At 37.8% G+C, this 25,620-nt stretch overlaps 1 protein-coding gene and 1 long non-coding RNA gene across 2 annotated transcripts; one reads left to right on the forward strand and one right to left on the reverse strand.

Annotated features, from left to right (window-relative positions):
* Window positions 1–14,313: 14,313 nt before the first annotated feature.
* On the reverse strand, window positions 14,314–17,040 carry id4 (inhibitor of DNA binding 4). The gene is made up of 3 exons (XM_043260162.1): window positions 16,409–17,040; window positions 15,892–15,950; window positions 14,314–14,999 (listed from the first exon to the last, which is right to left on the reverse strand). The coding sequence occupies exons 1-2, from the start codon at window positions 16,739–16,741 to the stop codon at window positions 15,906–15,908; spliced, it is 378 nt and encodes a 125-aa protein (XP_043116097.1). The 5' UTR covers window positions 16,742–17,040; the 3' UTR covers window positions 14,314–14,999; window positions 15,892–15,905.
* Window positions 17,041–19,067: 2,027 nt separating this feature from the next.
* Window positions 19,068–22,339, forward strand: LOC122360963. Its single transcript, XR_006252844.1, has 4 exons — window positions 19,068–19,389; window positions 20,501–20,624; window positions 20,783–21,177; window positions 21,316–22,339. It is a non-coding gene; the product is annotated as an uncharacterized LOC122360963 (long non-coding RNA).
* The last annotated feature ends 3,281 nt before the right edge of the window (window positions 22,340–25,620 follow it).

Below are 25,620 nucleotides of genomic sequence, written 5' to 3' on the forward strand. Positions count from 1 at the left end.
AGTTAGACTTTTCCCGGTAGCTCTTAGAGTATTGCAGAAAATAATCTCTGTGAATGACATGTGTATATATATATATATATATATATATATATATATATATATATATATATATATATATATATATATATGACGAGTATATATATATATATAAAATGTGACTGCCCTCCCTTTATTGTCATCATCACCCCGTCCCTTATTCGCCGCCCTTCACCAGGCTCCCGACGGGAGTGGGCGTGTCCGAGAGGAGGGGCGTGGTATTGGTCAGGTCTGGCGGCGTGTGACGAGGCACACCGGAAGTGAATTAATCCTCGTTACCGCCGCCGTTAAATACCGAACGCGCGCTCGCCCCCCGCACCCGTGTACCGCTGACGGGCCAGGATGCCGAGCTGTTTATCCCCCTAAACTCTGCCGACCGGAGGAAAGACGCGATGGAGATACCGCGGAAGAAGACGCCGCCCCTCGCTCCCCGGACCAGAGGGGGGAGCGCGTGCGGCCGCCGGACTCCGCCCCTTACCTGGACCCTTCCCCCTTGAACACTGCCTGACCTGCACTTCCCCTGCAGCAAAATGAGGACACCAGTTCCCCCTTTTATTTGGACACCTTTCCCCTGGACACTTTATTTTGTATATTTTGTTTAATAAAAAGCCTCTCAGAGGACTGACGCCACGCCCACTGTGTCTGTCATTGTCTCCTCCCGTCACTATATATACTATATATATATATATATATATATATATACACATTGTTCATTAAGATAAACCTCAAAAATACATTTTATGAAATTTGAAGCCTAAAAACACCGGTCACATGACTTGCACAAAGCTTCCAATGGCTCTTCAGTTAGAATGTTTAAGGTCCAATTCTTGCTGTTAACAAACCATTAACTACGACTTTACCCTCAATAAACTGTCAAACTGCCAAAGTGTGTATTGGCAAAGACTATAGAATACCCTTAAAGGCTCTTTGGTATTGATCCCTATAATAAAGCATTACCAAAGTGAGTTTTCAATAGTTCAGACTGTGAAAATCGATTAGTTTATGTAAAAAACGTAAAGCGTTAAGATACGCATCTACCTCATAACATTAATCATATCCGTAGCTTATACATATAATGATTATCTATATGATAATTCAAGCCTTTAAAAAAACATTAACAATGTCACACTGAAAATGTTCACTTGTTTCAATTTATTGTTGCTTTGGTAAAATAGTCTGTTTATCAGCATGATATTATGAAACATAACTTAATGCACGTGACCAAAAACACTAATCTTATTGGCTGGCCATTTAGTAGTGCGTTGGGCTTTTAGAGATTAGAAAAAAAATTGTGGAAATGTGAATAATATGTTCATATTCAGATACATGTTAAGAGGTATGTACAATAAACAATGATTTGAGGTGTTTTCATGCGATTCGCTGAATAACAACACAAGATATGAGATATTTCTATGCATCCTGACTGTCACAATTTTCTTGGCATCCAGCGTGGTAGTAGTGACGCTTACCTTATCAGCATTCAGTCTTTTTTTCCCCACAGCAATCTCAAATCCAGTATGAAATGCGGGGGAGCAAAACTCCAGCCATATGTCTGTCCACTATGATTAATTATGACCCTGAACTGTCATCAGCAATGTGACTGTGTTCAATAGCTATGATAGAACACTGCGCTGCTTCGCGAGCCTCAGGACAGTAGATGCTCCAGGATCTCACGGTGCGTCTCGCAGAATGATGCTCTAATTAAAGCCACCCATATGTGGATAATAAGTGTATAACAGTCTGCGTTGCGAGGAAAAGGAAGCTGCTACGCATACGTACGGACCGTTTTCCTTGTTCTCTTTGTGCCTCGTAAAAATGACTAATTTATAACACTCTTCATGGGCAGCGCACAAAAATAGTGCCCCTCGCGCGAGATTTGACTCGCAATTGATTGTTGTTAACATATTTCTAGGTTAACACGTGATAGCCTATCAAGCGTAAAAATAGCGTGCATATTAGCATTCATATTGTAATAACGGTACTCATAATCAGCATTTTTCTTCAGTAAAAAAAACGGTATGAGGTTAGCTATGCATTGTATCAATAACGTTGCCTTCGAATTTGTCCAGAACAAGGCGTCTTATAAGGGAGCTTAATATTTTTGCCTATATTTTGTAAACCTATATGAAAAAAGAGCAAGCACGATTCTTTGAATGCTGTTGAGATAGGCAGCTCACTATAGTTTTTGCTCCTCTTTCTCATTCGAACTGTCACCTCTATCTTGTAGTATTGCTGTATTGTAGTTGAGTGGTTCTTTAGCCCTCATTAACTTTTGTCTTACTGTAATAGTCATGACTACTAATTAACCACCTGCTACTCTGCGTACGATCTTCTTTTCTTTCTCTCACTTGCTTGTTTATTCCTTGTTTACTTCTAAATAAAATAAAATAATAATAAAAAGGATAAAAGACCACCGATGGAAGCTAGAATGTGTTGAAGGCTTGTTGTTAGAGTTTATATATCCCACCAATTAAAGAAAATTAATATATTTATTTCTTGTTCAAAACTGGATAATGGTTAATGGTTAAACTTGACAAACCCCACATGGGGCTGCAACCTATAGATTTAATGTGCATACATATAGATATTATGTTTTAGGTAATATAGACTTATTTTTTTGCATGCAAGTTTGAGCCTTATGTTACATAATAGTCTATTATAGGTATAGTAACAGTTCAGTATAGCGAACAGTTCTCACTATTAACCAGTTGCTTATTAGCATGCATATTAATAACATATTGACTGTTTATGAAAGCACATTTTCTGCATGACCTCATTCTATAGCCAATACCTAAACTTAACAACTACCTCAATAACTATAATAAGCAGCAAATGTGTTACTCTTTATTTGTAACAATTTCACAATATTTTTTATATATATATATGTGTGTGTGTGTGTGTGTGTGTATATAATGTATAATGTGAAAAGTGAAATAAACACAGGTAATATTATATTGGACTCTTTAGCTTTCTGTTTAACTCTGTTCTCTTTGTTCATCCCTTTATGTGCTGAAATACTTTCATTTCTGTACTATTAAGGATTGCCAGAAAAGCGAATCCTTGTAGCTTGGTAATGTTTTTTCTCATTCTCTCTTTTCACTGAGAGACACGAGTACTGAATTATAATCTCTGGGTGTTTTTGTCTGCGTTGAATTTAAATCTGATCAGGGAGTCTCAGTAATAAACACTGTGTGTGTGTGTGTGTGTGTGTGTGTGTGAGTGAGCGAGTGAGCGCGTGCGTGCGTGCGTGCGTTGCTACTGTACTGTAGCTTGTTTACCTCTCAGTCACTGCTAATGAGTGATCAACTTTCTCAGCGTGAGTGTCGCGTGGGTAATTCGATGGCGCTCCATGTTCCCAAATGCCAAAGAGGAGCTTCATTAAAGAGGAGCCCTGTATAATCAAACAATTAGTGCACTGCCTGAGATGAATGCATTCCACTCATCAGTGAAGAATCATCTCTGACTGCCATGCTTCCTCCTCCTTTAAATCCGTTCAGATGATGAAACCTGACAACTCCAGGCTCTCGTATCACACAAAGAACATGAGCCTTAAAATACTATATCGGTTTTACTCTAACTATACTATTTGATCTATATATGTGGAGTTTTGTCCTACGTAGTTGACATATTTTTATAGATTTCTCCGTGACCTCAGTTTTAGTCACAGTTTTAAGCCTGGATGTCCTTTATGGGAATATGATTATTGTCATTTAAATCTAAATAATTTTCAAAAATGTCTGTCATAAAGCAGCAGCTCAGGACAACGTTAGAGGGATTTTAGTCCAAATATGACTTATTAATAACAATTGAATAGGAAAATAAATTATAATAATATTTTTATGGAATCTGGCCAATTGTCACTCATTATGACAAACTTTTTTCAACATGCTGTCCTAACAGCAACACTTTAATATGGTTACACTGGTTACAGTGTGTAGATACACTGTGTTTAACGGGAAAACCAGTTTAGGAAATGTTTTTACAGACATATTGCATAAAACAAAACTGTATATGAAATAATTTTGTTATATATTTTATAGTTGACAATCAGCCTTCAACAAAGTTTGACATAAAAAAACCCCATGAAACATAAAAATTAATTGGTTATTTAAAAAAAAAAACCTTTTTGATGTCTATTCATTTCAAGAACTAGCCCTAATGTCCTCTACAGATGACATAGAATAAAATATAAATAAAATATAATTTAAAAAAATGTAATTGTTACTTATTTTCTTATGCTCTAAGCAATGCAATGACATAAAAAGCCCTAATTTACAAAGCTTTTTGATATTTGTTGATATTGTTAAAATGGTATGGAACAAAAATGTAACATTGTTCAAATGTAATATTTTAACAACTACAAATAATAATAATAATAATAATAATAATAAATTAATACTATTTAATTGTTATTGATCATCAATAATTTCTACTTCTTTATCTTCTTATTATTATATGATTAAAAGCACAAATATTGTATGGCTGTATATCGATAGATAGATAGATAGATAGATAGATAGATAGATAGATAGATAGATAGATAGATAGATAGATAGATAGATAGATTTTAATAATTTAAAATTTAAAGCAACTTATTAAAATTATTATTAATTATTACATTCTACAAATATAATAACAATTAATCCATTACATTTTTTATTACATGCAATTATGTTATTAATATGTTAATAAATAATGAAATTACTACTTCTACTAATACAAATAATAACTGTTATTGCTATTATAAGCAAATATATTATCATATATAAATATATATAATATATAAATATATTATATAATATGTATTATCTCCAGCTTTAAGAGTTGCTGTTTGAACAGCATCAGCATTCGATATGCGATTTGAATACAATATGAAATTTAAACAACAGCAAAATAGACAGGGCAGCTAAAAGAGCAAGCTATAATCTTAATTTCATATAACAAGCAAATACCCTGAAATCTATTGAATAATACAAGTAATGCAGAAGATTTGATGTTTTTGTAATCATGATGGATTACATTTCATAAACCATACAAGCCATCTCATTAGTTTCAGAATATGGATGAACCTCTGATATTGCCACAACGCTACCTCATCCTGGGGAGCGGCACCATGGTTATATGAAAAAATTCCAGAGTTATGAATAATACATGTTTCTCAGCTGTCTAAGCATATTAGGGATGGGCCTGAATAGCTGATGAGATTTACATGGGCCAAATAGAGCAGTGCCTTACTGAGGGGCTGTATTAGACTTAATCTAACCAGAGTGCAAATGAAAACAAATTAATAAATATCTGCACTGTGAAATAAATAAATAAGTCAGATTGTTGCGCTGACGGCTGCACGCTCGACTGCGCGAGAGCGTGACTGCACTGCGAGTGCACCAACAGCCAAAGGAAGAAGTTAAAGAAACCGATTGCTAGTCTTGCGCAGAGAAAGCGTACTCGAGCTTTAATATCCGGGATTATGTATTTCGGGGGGGGTTCTTTTAGTCGAATCAGCATAAATTAGCATCGATGGCACCTTGCTAATACGCCACAGCTGCACCGGTGATCCAAATGCGGTTGCTGGGTGGAGGCCCAGAGGAATCTGTGACCCCTCTCGGGTCCATTGAAAACTGGCAAAATGCAGGCATCGGTTTAGCCAATTATCCCGGTCCGCACCGCACATGTTTTTACTGTCGTAAACGAGGCATTTAGAGCAACACCAGAGATTATTATTGCCGTATTCGGTCGGCTCATTTAAGCAATGCGCGTTTACAGTCACACAAAATAGTTTCTTTTATAATTAGTCGCTGTGTTCTTCCGCCAGTGCTAATGGATGGCGCGACATATGAAATACCGCGGTTCGAGGGACACAAATTCGCACACGCTCACACGCAGCTGTCAGCTTTTCAGACTCACAGCTGTGTTATGTCAGACAAGCCTGGTCCAGCGGTGTCTCTGTATGTCTGGACTTGGCGCCGGTCACTGAAGAGCTTGGCTGATAATTGAAAGCGGCCTGAAATTCTGTCAACACCTTATACTTGTAAATGACAAACCGCTGTCTGCACTCGTATGAATGGACGGTCCTGGTTTGTACACTGGCCAAAACGGCGCGTGTTCTGTGTGCATGCTAATAAGGTATGCTAGTTAGCATGCATTAAAAAGACAGAGACCTTAACCACAGTATACTATATAAAAGTTATTTTAAGTTATTTAATAGAATGAAATATTTATAGAATAAAATACAGTATTTAGTTTGAAAAAAAAAAAGAATCATAAAAGTTTTGTTTTATTTTGCTTCTTTTTATTTCGGATCTAAAAAAAAGTACAAGAGTATAAAAAAACCCCCCATAATGCATGTTAGGCGCTAATGAAGACCATATAGTCGAGTTCTGTGATAATCTAAAGCTTGCCGTGTCTCCGCTTTACTGTACACGAGCACATTAAAGTGCTAAATGAGAGATTGGTGGCTGAGTGGGCCTCATTTTTCACTACAGCTGCTGCCAGCTTTAGGGATCTTTCATTTCCTTAATACTAATGAGCTAAAGATGGAGCGAGAAAGAGAGGAAGAGAATGAGACAAACAGACAGACAGATAGAGAGACTGGATGGTTTATGTGGCAGCACATCTACCCTCACTCTGCTGGAGATAATGTGGCGGGGCGATAGGAGCCTTGGAGACCGCCAATGTCCTCCTGCCTTCAGATATGGCCTGTGATAACACTGGAGCGTCCAGCTAGACCCGGAGACCCGTTCGTGAGAGAGAGAGAGCAACAGCTGCCACCTCTGCTGCACCTCTCCTGCTCTAATAAAGAGAGGATTATGGGATACACGCAACCACCATGCCCTATGTCTGTTTGTCCTCTGAGCAAAATGCAAGATCGCTGTATTTAGTGAAAAATAACATTACGGATTCACTGGGTTTTGTACGGGTAAACAGCATTTGGTGTGTATTTAAATGTTTCTTTTCAGCAACGAAGCATTAAATTGATCAGAAGTGACATTTAAGACATTTGTTACGTTACAAGATTAATACTACAGATAAATACGGCTCTTTTGAACGTTCTACTGTGCAAAAATAAATGAATAAATACAAAAATACAAACATATTAAGCAGCACAACTCTGTAGAATTGCCATGCCAGACGTATATATATATTATTTTATATTTTTAATAAAATACATCTTTATAGTTGTAACAGACTTATCATTATATAATTCACAGCATTACTTTTTGTATTTTTTGATAGATAAATATAGATAGATAAATGCGCCCGTCATAATTAAGTGCGAAAATATACAAGAAGCCAAATTATTAGTTTCTTTATTCATGAGCAGTGCTCATTTAATTAGTTCATTTACAGGCATTGAACTTCCCGAGTTTATAAAAATGACTTGATTACTGAAACATTACATTACAAAAATCTACAAAAAAAATGGTGCCACGTAGGGAGGAAGATTTTTTTTTTTTCCCCAGATGCATTCATCACGACATGCATCGAGGTTATGATAAATGCCCGACTCACTGTCACGCATTATATTTTATTATAGCATCCCCGTTGTTTATGCATAATACAGTTCTCGAAACTTTGTCTTTTGTCGTAATCGCTGTTGTTACTTTTCCTCTCCGGTTTGTGGAAATGACGCCGGCTGACTTTAACTGTTCAGGGCTACCAAGAAGCGCACAGAGAGTTCTGTCCATGACAACCTCCGGTTACCACGGCGAGGAATGTTGTTGTTATTGCCAGCGCCGGTCATATCACGGGAATCCCGAACTCACAAACAACCATGTTCTAATGGGCTGCCCATCTGGCCAATAATCCTGAGTCAATGAAAAAACCTTTTTAAAGTGACCTCTCAACTGGAACAAATTAACATCTGAATTAGGTGCTAAATTAACCCGTAGAAAGCCACAAAGTCAGCGCGTCAATGATCGATGCAGCCAATGCTATACATTCCTGAAATCTGGAAGATGAATATAGGAGTTAATATCATTAAATATTTAGTATTTTTATGACTAGATATAATATAATATAATATAATATAATATAATATAATATAATTCAGGTGTCAATTTTTTTCTTGCGAAGATAGATTTTGTTCAGATATAAAAGCATATGTTGGGCAATAAATATCTTTTGAGTGTTGCCTTGATATTGTTTCATTTGAAGACGTGAAGAATTGAAGTCTACTGTTATTGGACAGAATGCATCTTCTAACTTAATACATTTGATTCATGAACAGAAGGTTTCATTTATCATTCTGGGCCGACGGATGGCGTTTCTCTGACACGAATCCCCTCGGGCCAGCTCCGCATCCACACCAACTACACTTTTCTTTAATGTAATTTCAGTTACACATTGGCTTTCCACTAGCAGGTGATATTACAAAAGAGGAGAATATACATATATACAGAACATGCATCTATGTGTAATGCATCTATATATATATATATATATATATATATATATATATATATATATATATATATATATATATATATATATGCTGTCAAATGATTAATCGTGATTAATCGCATCCAAAATAAGCATTTTTGTTTATCTATTGGGCAAATGCAAATACAAACACATGCATGTATATATTTAAGAAAATATGTAATGTTTATGTATGAAAATCATCTATCATATAAAATATTATAATATAAATATATAAATGCATGTGCATGTAAATATTTTTATATGTATACTGTATGCGTGTGTATTTACATATGCATAATAAATAAACCCAGTACATACATTTATGTAAACAAAAACTTTTATTTTACACACACACACACACACACACACACACACACACACACACACATATATATATATATATATATATATATATATATATATATAAACTCAAATGTGTTTTTGTTTACATAATATATGTGTATATAATATGTATATTTATTATGTAATTATGTATATGCAAATACAAACACATGCATGTATATGTTTAAGAAAATATGTTAAGCTAATAATAAGCTATATAATATGTATATATATGAATATACAGTCACACTGAAAAAAAAAACCTTTTATAGGAAAATATAATTCCTATAGGTATAGGAAATATTGTTAATAATAAAATAAATGACAAATTAAAGATTACATTTACAGTAAAAAGACTGCGATTTGCACTCAAAAATTGCAAATAAATTTCACTAATAATAAAAAAACCCACACACTAAATTTAAAATACATTATAGTAGAACGCCTAAATTAATATTTTCTGGTAAAACAAGTTTTGTCGATATTCCAATAATAAATACGCACAGTGCACACACATATATAATAAAAATAAAAACTCTATCTAACTATTAATGAGCAGCAAATTAGGAATTTATTAGGGAAAAAGTCATAATAGTGAACAAGTATTCCTTTTTTTTTGTAATAAACTGAATTATATGGCTTTCAGTTCAAAAGTCCACACACACTCATGCGGCATATAAAGAACCCCCTGAAAACATCTATCTCACACCACTACAAGTGGTTCAGCCCTTTCATGTCAGGCATAATCAGCCGGCGTATGAACGCGGTGCCAAGTGTCTGTGTGCCAGGAAACCTGTGGATGTGGCCCTGGCACCCTGCGCCGGCATTTGCTGTGACATATTGGCCGTGTGATCATTCCACCTCAGGGTCGTGTTCCTCGAGCGCGGCTGGCGTCCCGTCCCCGTCGCCCTCCTCTCTAATCACTCGTTCTCCAGGGACAGAAGGGTGAATGGGGGGAGGAGTCATCTGAATGAGAGGCAAAGGCCTGGCATGGTTTACAGGGCTCATTTCTGTAATTCATTCCCTGTCTCTCAGGACCTGAACGTTGGCAGTGAATCCACCCGAGCCTTTTCTCTTTCCTATTACCCGCCTTTCCCTTTCTTCTAATCATTTGTCCCCCTATTTTCTCTTTTTATTTTCTTTCTTCTCCCCTGTACGCTCATTTCACTGCATGGAACAATAAGAAACATTGATTTTGAATGAATGAGGTGTTTCGAAGGCTGGAAGAGACGCGCTCACAAGCCCTCAAAGTGCTTCCATACGCTCCTGCATAATCACATGTATTCAATATCTATAGCTATATTGAAGCAATATGCTTTATTTATAAAAACCCGCACTTGTCTCGAATGAATCAAGAGGCTTTTGAGCGGCGCTCCCCAAATGAAGCATTACCAAGCACATCTCAACCTCACAGACCGTAAATACACTCGATCCAGAAACAGAATACCAATCCGAAAACCTATTTCAACTCTAATGTCACAAATTAAACTGAGAACAACAAGGTATTGTAAATATTTAAGGTGTTCAGCATAACCTTACATCGATTTTTTATTATGCATCATTTTGTGCAAAACATTTCTGTTAGTATCTACTTATGATATATCAGTTTCTAGTAGCGTTGATGTTTATCGTAGCAATGTAGTTATTATTTTTAACGTTTATATGATTTTTATAATTATTTTGATGATTACATAATTGTTTACGATTTATGAAATCCCTTCGTTTTTTTTTAATCATCATCATGAGAATATTTACGCGTGCATTTATATTTGATATTATATATAAATATGTTTCTTTAACATATAATTTAGTAAAATATAAACATAGCATATTTTTCTGAAATGTGTACATGCATATGTTTGTATTTAATAAATATGCACACTATACACACATATATTATGTAAACGAAAACTTTTATTCTGGATGCATTAATCGTGATCGGATCCGATTAATCGTTTGACAGCACTAATATATATATATATATGTGGCTCATAAAAATATGGAGTTGCTAGCTTACATCTATGCTTACAGTAGCAATATTTTAATTTGTTATCCATTTGTTTTTTATTTCGACTATTTATCGATCAACCATCATAATTATTGCGGCTATATTGATTCACTAGGGTTGGAATAATAACTAATTATGGTTAATAATTCACTTAAATAATTTTTATTGCACTACAACTGAATCATATATATAATTAAAGGAATAAATTCATGAAGATTACCGACCATATGCAATGTATAAAAGCTCTTGCTATCGGAAGCCATAATTATGAAGAGAGCTGAGCTTTTCGTTAGCTGCTACTAAATACTGGCAAATCTGGATTCTAATCTCCTCAAATTTAAATAATCTTTCCATCTCGCCATATTTTCAGAGGCCAGATCTTGTCTTTGTTTATGAGCGAGCGACTGCCATTGTGTGCTAATAGCTACTTTAAATAGCACCAATTAGCCAGAAGCCTGAGATGTTCAATCACTCCGAGGCTATTAGCCTGTAATCAGGTGCCGTTCAGGACCCGACGTGTTCCGCTCGCTCGCTCTATCTCTCCCTGTCCGTTTCTCTCCGCGGGGGGTCAAGAAAGCCGGAGGAAAGGGAACGAAGCCCCTTGATGACCATAAAATGAAGACTAAATGTTCATGGTTGAGCGGCAAATCGTATTGCGTTTTCAGTCTTGCGAGGCCGTTTTAATGCAAAAAGCAGGCAATAACTGTTTAAATGGCTGCTTTGCATATTTGCGAAGTTACACATTTTGGAGGCCCCAAAAATGGAAGTCACTGATGCCTGGATATAATAGTGCATTTTTACAACCATTCAGAAATTTTTGACACACCTCGTGTAATATTTGTTATTAGTGTTCTCCGTTTAGAATCATAGGAAAGTCATAAAAGAACGTAATAAGACTAACAAATGATTAGAGCTTTCTGAGTACATTGTTGTTCTCTCCGAGGTGTTCACGCTAGGATGCTTATTAAATGGTTTTAAACAGTTTTTTAAACAGTTACAAGATTTGTTTTTTTTTTTGCAACCTGGCTGCTTGACTGCCTTTCCTTCATTATGTTTTCTATAAAAAAAAAAAAATGAACAAATAAATAAGTATTAATTGTTATATTTCGAATTCGTATGTGGATGCGTTAAAACAATATTTGAAATGCCATTTTGAACGATCAGCGTTGTGCTTCTTAATATGTCTTGGGAAGAAATAACGGAGACGCAGTTTAAAAGAACAGCATTTGTTTGGAAAAGAAGTTTTTGCAACGTTACAAATTGATTTGCTGTTACTTTTTTTTATCGAATTAGAGTACAATAATTACATTTGAAATATTTTTTTATTCATTTTTACAGTTATTTGAAACTGCGCTTTAAATTAAAACTGTAAAATGAATAGATTTTAAATGTAACAAACATAACAAACAAAAATACATATATATATATATATATATATATATATATATATATATATATATATATATATATATTAATCAGCTGTTACCGGACAAACTGACCTGCTGTTTTTTCCAATGATCACTTTTATTATTGGACACAGGTTAAAACGCGCGCACACACACACACACGCATTTACCCACGCGCACAACACACAATGTCATACTGTCTCACACCTGTTCAAACAATCCCGACTTTACAACAGCAGCCGCAAGCTGCTTGTTTTGATAATAACTCTGTTGGCCGAAAACATTTCCAGACCACTGATCCCTGTTTGACTGCTGCTCTGTTGAGTTTGACCAGCGCTTACGCGGAGGCCTATTCTTATCAAACAGGATGTGATCATTTCCCACAGTCACCCTCTTCGCCGCTTAGACGCGGACGAGGCGCCAGCAGAGAAAAACACCAAGGTGTACAATCAAACAAAGGGTGTAAAGCGGACTTGTCCGGCTTGCTTATAGGAAATGATCATGGAAAGTAATATGACTGTGTGTGTGATGATGGAATTGATTGCCGTTTAAGGGGGGGGGCGGGTTTCTGATAAGTATAACTATATACGTTCACCCGTTTATACGCCTTAAATCCATATAAGCCGTGTGATTGACAGCCGGGAGAGGTGTGGCTTATTCCACTCTGTATATTTATTCTACACCTGGATGACATAAGCAGCACGCAGGCTTTGTGTGTAGTAGCAACACGCAGGTGCGTTATTTTGTACCCGCCGGGAACGAGGGGCCCTCAGGAGCCTCTATTAGCGTGCGCGGCGGCGGCAGCGGGTCACATCCCTTTTTCACCCTATTCCCCTGCCCTCTCAGAATTTCTCATTTCGGCGAGGACGAAAATAGCTGAGAAGCGCAGAACCTGAGAATCTGAGAACACGTGACGGCGTGACCTCAGAGCACGCTGGGAGACGATGCAAATCTGCAGGCGGTATCTACAGTATCCCACGGACATCTACGGGCTCCGTTGTTTTTAACCTTGAGAGGGACGAAGAGGGGAAGGGGGGAGCTGCTAACTATGCAAAAAAACGCTCTGGGTTTTCCTTTGTCGGAATTGATTTTACCATGCAAACAACGTTGGCGGTGTGGAGGAAACCCGCAGAATCTGCGTATTTGGTTCAACTGTCTTATTGTTTTTCTGCATTATCTACTCTAAAATAGATCAGTCCATTAGGGGGCACAATCTGAGAAGAGACCGCGGGCTTAAGCGCAAAACAGACTACAGATAGATAAAACAATGAACAATGCAATAGCTATAATAATAAAAAATAAAACTGGGATTCACTCGGTTTGGAATATTCCGATAAAAGATGAGAGGGCATTGTCTCGAAATGAACCTGTTTTTTCCGTTGCACATCGACTAATAGCCAGATCAATTCATCTTCAGTTTAATATCAGATATACATACAGTTATCTTTTGTATTTTTCTAGCCGTGCACAGTTCCTTAAAGGCAGTCTGATAATTACACGGGGCAAGAAAACTGTTTCAAATCTTTTCGTTTGCCAGGAACAAACGATAAACACGAAAAATGCCAGATGAAGCGGAAATAGATGACAGTTAGACGCGTCTTGCTCATTGAAAACATTTTTGCATCCCCTCAAACATGCGTTTTACACACGGTGGTTAGGTCGCCTTTAAAAGAGCGCACAAATATGAAAAAATATGTCAGATTTGCTGTTGAAGATGTTGTTGAAGGCCGCGCTTCTGAGGACAAAATAGGTAGATTTGAATCAGAAATGGAGATGTTTTCAAATAGCCCTCACAGGACTATATTTTGCTATAAAAATTATATTTACCTTAACGGAAATCTAAAATTTCTCAAATGAGATTAAACGTATCCTGAAACGGCGTGCAGCTTTTTAAAGAGGTTTTGTGCAAAAAAAAACGCCTCCTTGAACATCTCGTTCATTTCAAACGAACCGTTCAATGGACGAAAAGTTTTATTCCGTGTTTTTAGCAATTAGCTAATTCAAACGAAAGGGCGCGCGGCATCTGTTTATTGCACACACGTATTAGCCATTGCGCTCGCAACTAATTTAACGCACAGAAAAACCCAGCGCATTAGCAAATTAGTTTATGATGTGAGACCTTTATTAGCAGAACGTCATGTAATCATTCACTACATTTATGTGAAAACACAGTATTTACAGAACAAAACATTTCCGATAAAAAATATTTTAGAATAATTACAATCAGCCGGTTGAACATATACTCTCTTACACATACATTTATAGAACGTCCTCCTTGTTATGTACAGTATTATTTAAGTCAACACTTAGCGTAGTTCTTTACAATATTAAACAGCAGGGAAATCCCTGTTCAACACAAACAAAAAAATAAAAAATAAATCACCTAACGAAGATGTCAGATGTTTACATTTCCATTTTGACTCGTAAAGCTTTACAGTTAGCACAGTCGAATTAGATGCAGGGTTTTTGTTTTTTTTTTAGTTTAGTTCGTTTCCAATTGGAATTGCAGTAGAAAGGGGGCGAAGAGGGCTCACCGATGCTGTCCAAATCCAGCGCTTCCCCCGCCGAGAGAGAGAGAGAGAGAGAGAGAGAGAGAGAGAACAGAACGGGGGCACAGGAGAAATCTGGCTGGCTTCGCCCCGCATCTTTGACAGCCGACGTTAAAATGTTTACATATTATGATTTAGTAGCTATTAGTTTCAGTGCTGCTCCCCTGCGATCGGGCCTGGTGTGTGTTGGATTCCCTGGTGAAGCTGGGCTTGGCTTTGGATGGGTTCAGTGCACACCTGTGAGAGAGGAATGAATAGAAGGGGTGTGTGAACTGTGTGCTCCAGACTGACTGGCGCCACCGACAAAACAGAGGGCATGCTTGATCAACAACCCAAAACAAACCAGGTCAAACAACTACGCGGGGCCGGACCGCTAACCTACGCGCTCCCACACACAGCTGCGGGCCAACCGCCTCGGACGCTACCGTCCAACCCCCCCCCCCAACCTCTTTCAGAGAGGACGGTTATTGCGCAACCTACAGCTGGCTTCGAGCGGCCGCCAGCGTCCGGGAGCCGGAGTCACGGTCCAGTCCAAGTAGACCGGATTGTCACAAAAAACGGCATTCAGGCTAACGGGAATATTATGGTAATAACTTCTATCTACGCTGTTTTTTTTTACCGTCACGGCTCTATTAATAATAGCCATCGCAGCTGCACGTACCGCCAGCTCTATTAGAAGTCTGTTACCCAATTATCCTGACAGTTCAGCCCTGTTCTTAGGCTGCGAATTCTGGGTAATGAAAAGCGTTTCTCTGGCTTTTTCCACTGCTGCGTGCGTTCGAGCTCGCTTGAAACAGTCTCCGCGCAGAGGCCGACCGGAGCGCTCTTTCGGTTTAGAACGTTAAAAACGTTTCGGAGGCAAAACTCCAAAGTGTGTATTTTTAACAGAAGCAGCAATCGAACTATTAGCGCGAATTAACATCCGTTGCAAATACAAGAGCGTTAGAGACGGACTGAGATGAGAAGTCGGTCGAAAATGATCAGATGAATAATAAAATCAGTGTTCGACCGAACAAGACACATGCCTAGACACAGAAGTGCCGAAGCGCCGATCTAAGACCGGATGAATCGCACGAGGCTGCGGGATGGGTCCTTTGGGAATATTTTATATTGAATTTCATGTACTCACCGGCGTGCAACATTTCAGCGACATAAAATTGAGTCTTCCTTATTGACACCCGTCGTCCGCTGAAAGCAAAGGAAACAGGTGCGTTCATTCTTACTGCGGCTAACGGTGAGGTGACACGAGGGCCACAATAACCATCAGTAAGATGTTGTACGTGGAGTCATTTAAAATGATAATGACCATGCAAGAGATAATACAGCTATAATAAACACACACACACATGCACAAAGCATTAGGCATATGCCCACATAGCTAAAATATTATATCACGTTACATATCAGGGCTATATGTAAGATTATATCAAATTAAACACAAATAATGTTTTTACATTTTTGGCAAATAACGAGGAAACACAGGCCTCCAGCGGTCTGATCTACAGCATCATTGCATTGGGTCTGGTGCAGTTCATACAGTAACGCGCACTATTGTCACTTCCGTGCGTAACGAGGCTACCGTGCACAGCCGGTTATCGCCACAGTTGTGTTAGTGAACGTTCACCGAGGTTTCTGGTCCTGCTTACCTGCTCTGTGTTGATTTGTGTGAGAGGGGTCCGTGTGGAGGCGGGTGGGCTCGTCTGTTTCAGGAGAGCCGGGTGCGTCTCCAACGCCAGCTGCAGGTCCAGGATATAGTCAATGACATGCTGGAGGATCTCCACTTTGCTGACTTTCTTATCCTGCGGAATAGTGGGCACCAGGCGCTTGAGTCGGCTGTAGCAGTCGTTCATGTCGTACTGCAGGCAGAAAAGATCCTCCTCTTCCATTTTGCATCGGCTGCGCTCCGCCAAATAACGCAAGGAGAGCTGACTGCAGCCAGAAGAAACCTTGTGAGGGCGAACCGGCGCGCTGGCCTTCATTGTAATAAACAAAAGCACAAAGAGCTAAGCGAGAAGGGGAGGGGGTGGTAGAACAAACGCGCGCGGGACGCAACAAGAGGTTTCGGTTAAAAACGCAATTCGGAGGACGAGAGAAAAAGGAGCGCGGTTCTATCCTGACCACATCTCCTCTCTGAGTGGGAACGCACGGTGTAAAACAGCGGATGAGTTGAGGCTGGTCATATATAGAGGAAAAGGGGAGGCGCCACCCGCTCGAGCTTTGACAGTCCTGCGCGAGGAGAAACCGGTCAGTCACGAGCTCCCGTGATGATGGAGCAGCGCGCGACCTGTAACTGCGGAGGGGCTCGAGAGCGAATAAGAGGCTGCTGGGTGAAACGTCCGTTTGTGTGTGTGTGTGTGTGTGTTTCCAATACAGAAAGCATGAAAGAGGTACACTGATTCGTTAATTTCGAACAAAGTCATTCCGTTGTTAGCCTACGTTTTTAGCAAGTCGGTAGCTGCGACGTAATGTAAGTAGGCTAAACTATGCCTGGAAGATCAAAACAAAACAAAACAAAACATCGTAGACACAGGGGCAAGTTGTCACATTGGGGATTTGTCACGGATATCTCACTTGTCTAGCTTAAATTGAAAGTTTGTTTTTTTGCCCGTAAAAATGAAAACGTTTCAGATACATTAAAGCGGTTAGTTAAATTAGTTAATGTTAGGCAAGCATGAACTAATATTGCATAACAGTGAGAAATGAATTTAGCATTTATTAATCTTTGTTAACGTTAGTTAACACAAATAACTGTTTCATGATATCAACAGACTCAACTTTTGAAATTAGGCTAGTAATACATTAGTATATGTTGGAATTAACTAAGATGCTATGCATTTCATTGTTAGTTAGTTAACTAATGTTCTTAGTTTTGGCTTAAAAATGTGAACTGCACAAGGACAAGGGATTTTCATCAGTCTCATGCAGCTTTTATTGGGGCAAGCTGTCATGTGTTTCATAACGGGACTTTTTCAGACTGTGAAGTGTTCGAAAACTTCATACAACATTAAAAGCGCGGGGTGTTGTTTTCCAGGCAAATACACACACTCAGTCACCTCGACACCCAGTGCCCCGCATTATCATATTCGACTAGGCACCTTTCATTCAAGCATTCTCCACAAGAGGTTTCTGATTATCCACCACGAATGCATCACCGTGTAGTTGAACTCATTTCGTGCGCCAGCCTTGCCACAGCGCAGACAGTGTTCCCATAATCCTCATGCAGATTTATGGGTCTCGCAACACAGACGGACCGGCGCCAGTCTTGTAATGTCCCTTATTCGCAGCAGTCCACCTTCATCTAGCCTCACATCCGTGGTAAGTTGCCAAGGTGATGGAAATGCCTCCCCTCTGGTGGCAACAAGTTACGATCCGCTGCGCCTTTCCCCTCTGCTTTGATGCATGGAATGGTGTAACTTTCTGCCTGGGAAGAATTTGCATGTGTGTGATATGTTTTAGGTAATCATGAGACTTTGTCATGAAAAATTCGACTTGCTTCCTGCAGGTGGGTCGGCCAAACACCCTGCAGCTTAGCAGGTGCAAAGAGTTTGCAAATAGCGCTATCCGTCATGTTCTGAAAAGGGGTTCTCAAAACGTAGCACCGGCGTCCTCCTTTGAAAACAAAACCACTTACGATGCACAAAGCCCTGCAATTAGCACATCACAACAAAAATTCTTGCCGTTCTATTCTTGTTTAGTCAGAACTTGCATTGGTTGGTAATACTTTATTTAAAAGTGAATGCGCAAGGCCATAACAGGAATGTTTACCGCATCTCGCATCTAACTCAGGGCTCAGATTCGATTCGCATTAGCATTTGGTGCTTGTTAATTATTTAAAAAATGGCAGAAAAAGTCGTGGTGCATGTAAAGTTATTTTGAAAAATGTAAAAGTGTTTTACAATATTACATAATTTTGTCCTTTTGCAAGTTTAATTTTGGTTGTAAAATGTCACTAAACACCCTAAAGCTTAAGGATATTCTAAATTAACAAAATATATATACATAAAAAAAAAACATAACTCACACATTATTTTATTCAAAGTATACTCTTTAATTTTATTATGGTTATCGCTTATATAACTGTCATAAATTAAATCCTTTCTTAAAAATAATATAAATATATTTTTTACTTTTACTAAAATATGTTTGGATGTATGTTGTTCATGTCTTCGAATACATGGTTCATTGTTCATGGAATACATGTTTCTCTAATCATCTATATGATGATATTTTATTTTGCTTATTAATCAGCCTGTACTCTGTGTGTTGTGTATTAGTTATGACTCCTGATGGTGTCCTATAGTCCCTGGATGGGGGTTGTGTCCGTTCAGGTGAAGAGAACACACATCTCTCTATCTCTTTCAAAGACAGCTCTTCAAAAGAGACAAGTGTATGAATCTTTGATGGTAACCTTTCCCAGAATACCTCTCTCTCTCACGCTCTCTATTTCAGCCCCTGGGCAACGGCAAGCACTGTAATGCCTGATGTCTGCAGGCACGGTCACAGAACTTAAATGTGACTTTTCATCCCGAACAAAATCTTGAAAATTAACCTCTTTGAATGGATAAATGTCAATTCTATTGGAAGAAGACCAGCCTTTGGGAGAAAATGTAAATCTTTTAATTTAAAGGTGAAGTATGTCATTTTTTGATGTTAAACACTAAATCATCTTAATATGCAAAGACAACCACAAGAAATAGACTGATTACCCTGGAAAGTATTATCTGTTAGCAAACTATTTGAGTATTTTGACCAGCCCAACCCAGCAACACTGAATCAACCAATAGTGTGAGTTTGGGGGCGGGTCTATGTGTTTGTCCAACCAATGTAGATGGGAGGTAGATGTTATTACATATATATATATATATATATATATATATATATATATATATATATATATATATATATATATATATATATATATATATATTCCTGAATGATATTTTGAAGAATGTTGGTAACTTAAATAGTAAACCAGTAGCCATTGACTTCCATTATATGGAAAAAAAAATACTACAATGGCTACCATCAACTGGTCAGCAACATTGTATGAAATGTGTTCTTATGTGTTCAGCAAAAGAATGAAACTCATATTGGTCTGTAACAATAGGAATGTTAGGAAAATAACTTATAGCTTTTCAATTTTGGCGAACTATCCCATTAAATGTACTTCAATAGAGTCAATTTTTACGATTATGTTTCTTAATACACTAAAAAGTGCAATTTTTACCTCAAAGTACTTTTAATAATCTTTTGTCATACTAATGTGAATAAATTAGTAATAAATCCTTTTCAGTACATTCAGCAGTACACCTTAACCTTAATTTTTATAAAATTTAAAGATGTCCTGAAGCACTCTACTGTAAGTTAACTGCATTTAGTATGGATTTAAACTGTAATGCATTTTAATATATTTGCAGTTAAAACATGCAATTAAGTGTCTGAAAACAAACAAACAGATACATTAAAGTACAGAATTTATAGCGTACTTTTTCTCAAGGTTTAGAAGCTGTTATAAATACAGATGCAGTAACAGATCGTTCCCTAAAACAAACACTAAACAGAGAGAACGACATCCAAGTAAACTGTGGTAAAATTTACGATGACCTCATGATTAGTCCTAACAAATCTCTCCCGCAAAGAACGAATGACTTGATATTTTAATCACAATGCTTAGACACGTTTAAGCAGATGCTGTTTTCACTTCTGTAAACTGTTTTGCTGTAACTTCCCTATTCCAGACAGCTGTGAGGATGCGGGCATAAAAATTGTTGCTTAGTCTGCATGAGCATTGTGGATCAGTGTTGTACCTTGCTGCTGTGTTACAGCTGAGCTCCATATCCAGACTAAACAAACCATCGTAACGTAAGCCTTAGCGATTTTTTATGCACTTCAATTAAATTTGATCAGCGATGCAAACTGTTGTCACTGCGATAGGCGGTTGCCGTTTTTCTGTCTGACATTATTGTACCGATGGAGTTTATTTAGTGGGTCTGACTGTCTCTTATCCTCTTGCTCAACAGACAACAGCTCTCATCTTCATTTACACAGGTGCTACAGTATTTACAGAGAGACCTGTGCAAGCGGTTGCTTTAATACTCTCGCGTTTCCACATATAGACACATACGTCTGCAAATAAGCGCTCCACCCTCTTTGCACGTTTCCTGCCGTGGCTTTGGAATTATAGCACATTATGCAAGTCTATCATAGACTCAGACAGTCTGAGCTGGGGTTATGTGATCCTGGATGCAGCGATGCAGAAATGATGGCTCCTTGCTTTCCAAACACTAGACTGCTTCTGAAGATGGGCGGGTTTGCACACATAAACCCACATGCATAAACATACAGAGGTAAACACACCCACACACCTGCACAATAAATGAGGATTCAACTGCGATGAGCACGCTGGAAATCTGAGGTGAGTTAAAGGAACGCTTCAGTTTAACTCTAAACGTATTACACGTGACTCATTTCCTAAGCACAGTTAAGCAATATGACAGACTTTAGTATAATTTTAAGTCATCATTCACTAATTCTCATCCTTCTTTACTTGCAGCGAGCTTCCACCTGTACTGGCTGGAACACTTGAGATCTGGATGAGTCTTTGTTTGTGAATGAATCATTTAGGCTATGTCAAGATTTTCAGTTACTTCTTACATTTTTGTAACTAGATCAGTTTTTTAACGCTCTTTTTACTATTTAAATGCATCGAATTCTCTCATGCGAGTTCAGGTTAAAGGGTTAGGTCACTCAAAAATGAAAATGAACATTTACTTCGAAGCATCCTAGGTGTATGTGACTTCCTTCTTCCATACGAATCTAATCGGAGTTCTATTAAAAATTGTCCTCACGTTTCTAAGCTTTATCGTTGCAGTAGGAGGAACAGTCTAAGACATGTAAAAAAAGTGCACACAAACATAACAGAAGGGAGAGGAAAGTGTTTATTACATTTGAAATATGAATATTTATCTTGCAAAAATGCATGGATCCGCTACAGGAGGCCTTCATTCACCCCCTGGAGCCATATGAGCGATGCTTTTAATCAACCCAGGCTCATTGGAAAATGAGTCTCTACATACATTTCTGCAACCCAGTAGTTATGTACCTTACTGCACGTTTTGCCTCAATTTTAAAGTGAAATGTCCTGAGAGTGCTGTTAAATCACACTTTTAATATGTGACCGCACCACGTTTTTATTGTAATTTAAATACGTAGTAAATGTCGCTAAAGACTAATGCTCTATAATGTTGTAAATATCCTCTAAACCACACTGGAAACTAACCTACCCAATAGCATTAACAAATAAATGTAATGCAAAGTAATGTAAAAACTGATTTGCTGATTCAATCATCCTATTTTAACTTCTTTGTGCTAATTTGAGTTGTTTAGTTGAACCTTGAGTTTGAACCGGAGGTTTTCACCATCTAAGTGCAACACCGTATCACGTGAGCTACCGAATAAACCTACTGAACTAGAAAACTCACACATATACGTACTGTATATGTGACGATAATGTTTAAAAGTATTTTTTTTTGTAATTGTGCAGGATGTTAAAATTGTTTTGAAGTCATAGCATACCATTCCGCAACTAATTGTGTAAAAAAATAGTCTTTATTAATCAAAAATGTACCTGTAAATCATACTTTTGTGTGAAAAGGAATAAAAGAGTTTTACGGCCTATAGTGTTCATTTAAACATTATTTTTAAGTTTTCTCGAGATGTATGAAGAGGCACGTATTTCCAAAGAGCCTAGGGAGTTTTTATTACATTTGCGCACACTTTATTTAACGTGTTTTAGACCGTAAAAGTGCAAAGACAATTTTTAATATAACTCCGACTGGATTTGCCTGAAAGAGGAAAGTCAGCTTCACCTAGGATGCTTCGAAGGTAGAGAAAAGATAGTCTAATTAAAATTTTCAGGTGAACTAACCTAAGAAACAAAGTCATACAGGTTTGGAACAGCATGAAAATTATTATACATTTAACTCTCTAAAATGATGCTTATTATTTAGCTACACATACTTTATTTCCAGAAGACCAGCACTGAAAACGGGTCCCATTTGTTATTTTCTACAATTCTCCTTCCCTCCATCTTATGATAAATTATGTTCACAGTTTGATGATTTCATTCTTGTAATTTTTCCATCTGTTTTAGCTTCGTGGAAATGAACACATTACTCATTTGTATAAGTAAATGCTTACTTACACATTTGCTTTTCAAGAAGCTGCACCTTTAAGAGAATATACTAGCCATTTTCTCTAAGCTGAGTATAAGACGTGGCATGACTATCAAGTCAAGTTGTACACTAAACCACACAGTTAATGTTGAAGTTGATCATCGAGAAGTTCCTTGACAGAAAAACACACCAAAGTGCCTGGAGATCTTACACGTTAGATCAACTCCTGGATTTGTTTTGGGCTGCAAAATAAATAGGCTTTTACAGCAGTTATTTATAGCCTTCAAATTTGATTAGTTGAACAATTTTCAGATCTGATACACAATCTAACATCACTGGGACCTTTAATTCTTTATATCAGTTAGCTTATATGTATGCACATTCCACATTTGCTGTGGTTATTTAACAATTATTATAATGTTATGCCAGTGACAAGTCATTGAATATTTTTTTTCAAACAATTCTTTCAAAGTACTGATTCATTTCAAAGATGGTAACCTCTTGAGGTCACATTTGCCGGCCACATACTTCATCAAGGATGTCTCATTTATAAAAATTAATTCTTCAATTGTAAACTTCCATTCTAGTTTCCAAAATGAGAGGGTGCTGCCTTCAAAATGAGACACAACTATTAAATGAGTCATTGAATTATTCGCTTAACCAGTTTGTGCACTCTACTTCCCTGTTTTGCACAAAGACACTTTGTCCGGAACCATACTGAACTGTGCAGAACCATTTATTGAGCTGTTGCCTAAAAGCAGTATCACACCTGTGCTTTTAGGCTGAACAGTACTGTTGTTTAGGGTGGTATTAAGCCACCTTCATCTAAATGATGTGTTTCTATGACAACACTATAACACCAAAGCCCTTATATGCTAAACTCTGAACGTTCTTTGACCTAATTTCTGTCTCCACTTTGATTACGTTAGTTAGTTTACCTGTGTCTTATTAATTAACCTAAATTGCCTGTGTATTTAAGTTTTCTGTCTGCTCAGTTTTAGTTTTTCTGGTCTTGTCGATGCATACGTGTGTCACAAGCCTTCCTGTGTATGAAATTGTCAGTGATGTCAATAGTTGTATGTGCAGTCAAACCACATTGAGCATTTTGGGAAATATTATCTTTCCTGTAACGTTTACTCTGGAATGTTCTGCTGTAATTAGTTTTGTGCTTCTATAATTTTATCAACTCTATGTTTCGTTTTCACGGGAATTACCTTGGTTTTATTTTTAATATTTTATAGTTTTGATTTAATTTAGATAATTTGTCATCCCGCAGGTTCCTTAGAAGTTTAGTATGGTCCTCTAGTGGGCACCGGCTCCCTGTGTTAGAAACACGGCTTTAAAACCATGACAAAAACTACGTTGAATACAGTTTTTTTTGTAAATCAAAAATCTGAAATGCAAACAAAAACGCAAAGAAAATCTAAAATATCAAAATGAGTCTGTCTCCTAAGTCCGGTGCATTTCCTTCTTCTCTCATTTCAATTACTTTTTTTTTTTACTGAAACTAAGGAACCAGTCTCCTAAGAGAACATGCTACCCTCTCAAAGAATTAATGGCTCGCAATGATCTTGCCATCTGCCAGTGAAGGTTCATACCTACACACTGGTTAGAGCCAGCGAGAATGGGTTTTAGTTAAAGAGAGCTCTTTCTCATATAGTTTTGTGCGTCCCGTGGTCTGAAAGAGCAGGGCCCTCACTAAAGGCCACCATCTGCTGTTTCTTTCTTTCGGGCAAACCCTGAGTGCTGCTGACAGCCTCTTCTCAGCTCTGATCCCAATCCTAACACCACTGCTGCGCGGAATGGAATGCACGGCTAATTCTACGAGAAGAAATGCGGAGGGGGAGAGTGTGTCTATATGAACATCAGCCATTTAGTTGAATATCATTGTTTTCAGGAATTCCAGTCATATCTCTTGTTTCTCCAGTCATTCTCTTACCCCTTCACTGATTGTCTCCACCTCTTGTCCTTAGTTTTAACACACACGCACACACGCACACACACACACAGATCCACACGCCTTCTCCCTTTCTCAGAGTTTGTGAAGGAATGTGTTTTTAAGGGAACAAAACAGCGCACTTGTGGGAATGGTGCAGGATTAGTAGCGTGGGTTGTAATGAGTGTGAGAGGCCAAAGCCTGATCCCTACTCATTAACTCATCTTTTCACCCTCATCCCCCCATCCACAGTCTTTCATCTGATTTCCTTTTTAATCCCTTCATTCATCCAAATTATCCTTCGGTGTGCAGAGATCGCTCCTGTCCTCTTGGGCTGAGAAACGGCCATGTGCTAGATCAATAATTGCGGTTGTTTTGTCGGTGGACAAGCTGTCTTTTTGGTTTGCGTTAAACTTTCCGGGCTTATCTAGTTTTAAAAGTTGTAATCTGCAGGAACTTGAAAGTAATGAGAGTAATTCCAGGTGTTGAAGAATGTTTCCAACAATGTGTAAATTGTAAGTGGGCTGCAATCTTCCAGATCCCTCTTGTGCCATCAGCGTGTGTGACATCCGAAAATATTTTTTCTAGTTTTGTAGGATAACATGGAACAAAAAAAGTAATTATAACAGGGTAAGGTAAAAAAAAAAACAGCCCAGGCTCAATGGAAAAACATGCCTTTAGTGACATTTCTGCAATCGTTCTTAAATTGCTTTATGATACTTTTAAAGTTAAATGTCTTATGAGTGGC

This window comes from Puntigrus tetrazona, chromosome 16, assembly GCF_018831695.1.
Source record: "Puntigrus tetrazona isolate hp1 chromosome 16, ASM1883169v1, whole genome shotgun sequence".
Taxonomy (NCBI): Eukaryota; Metazoa; Chordata; class Actinopteri; order Cypriniformes; family Cyprinidae; genus Puntigrus; species Puntigrus tetrazona.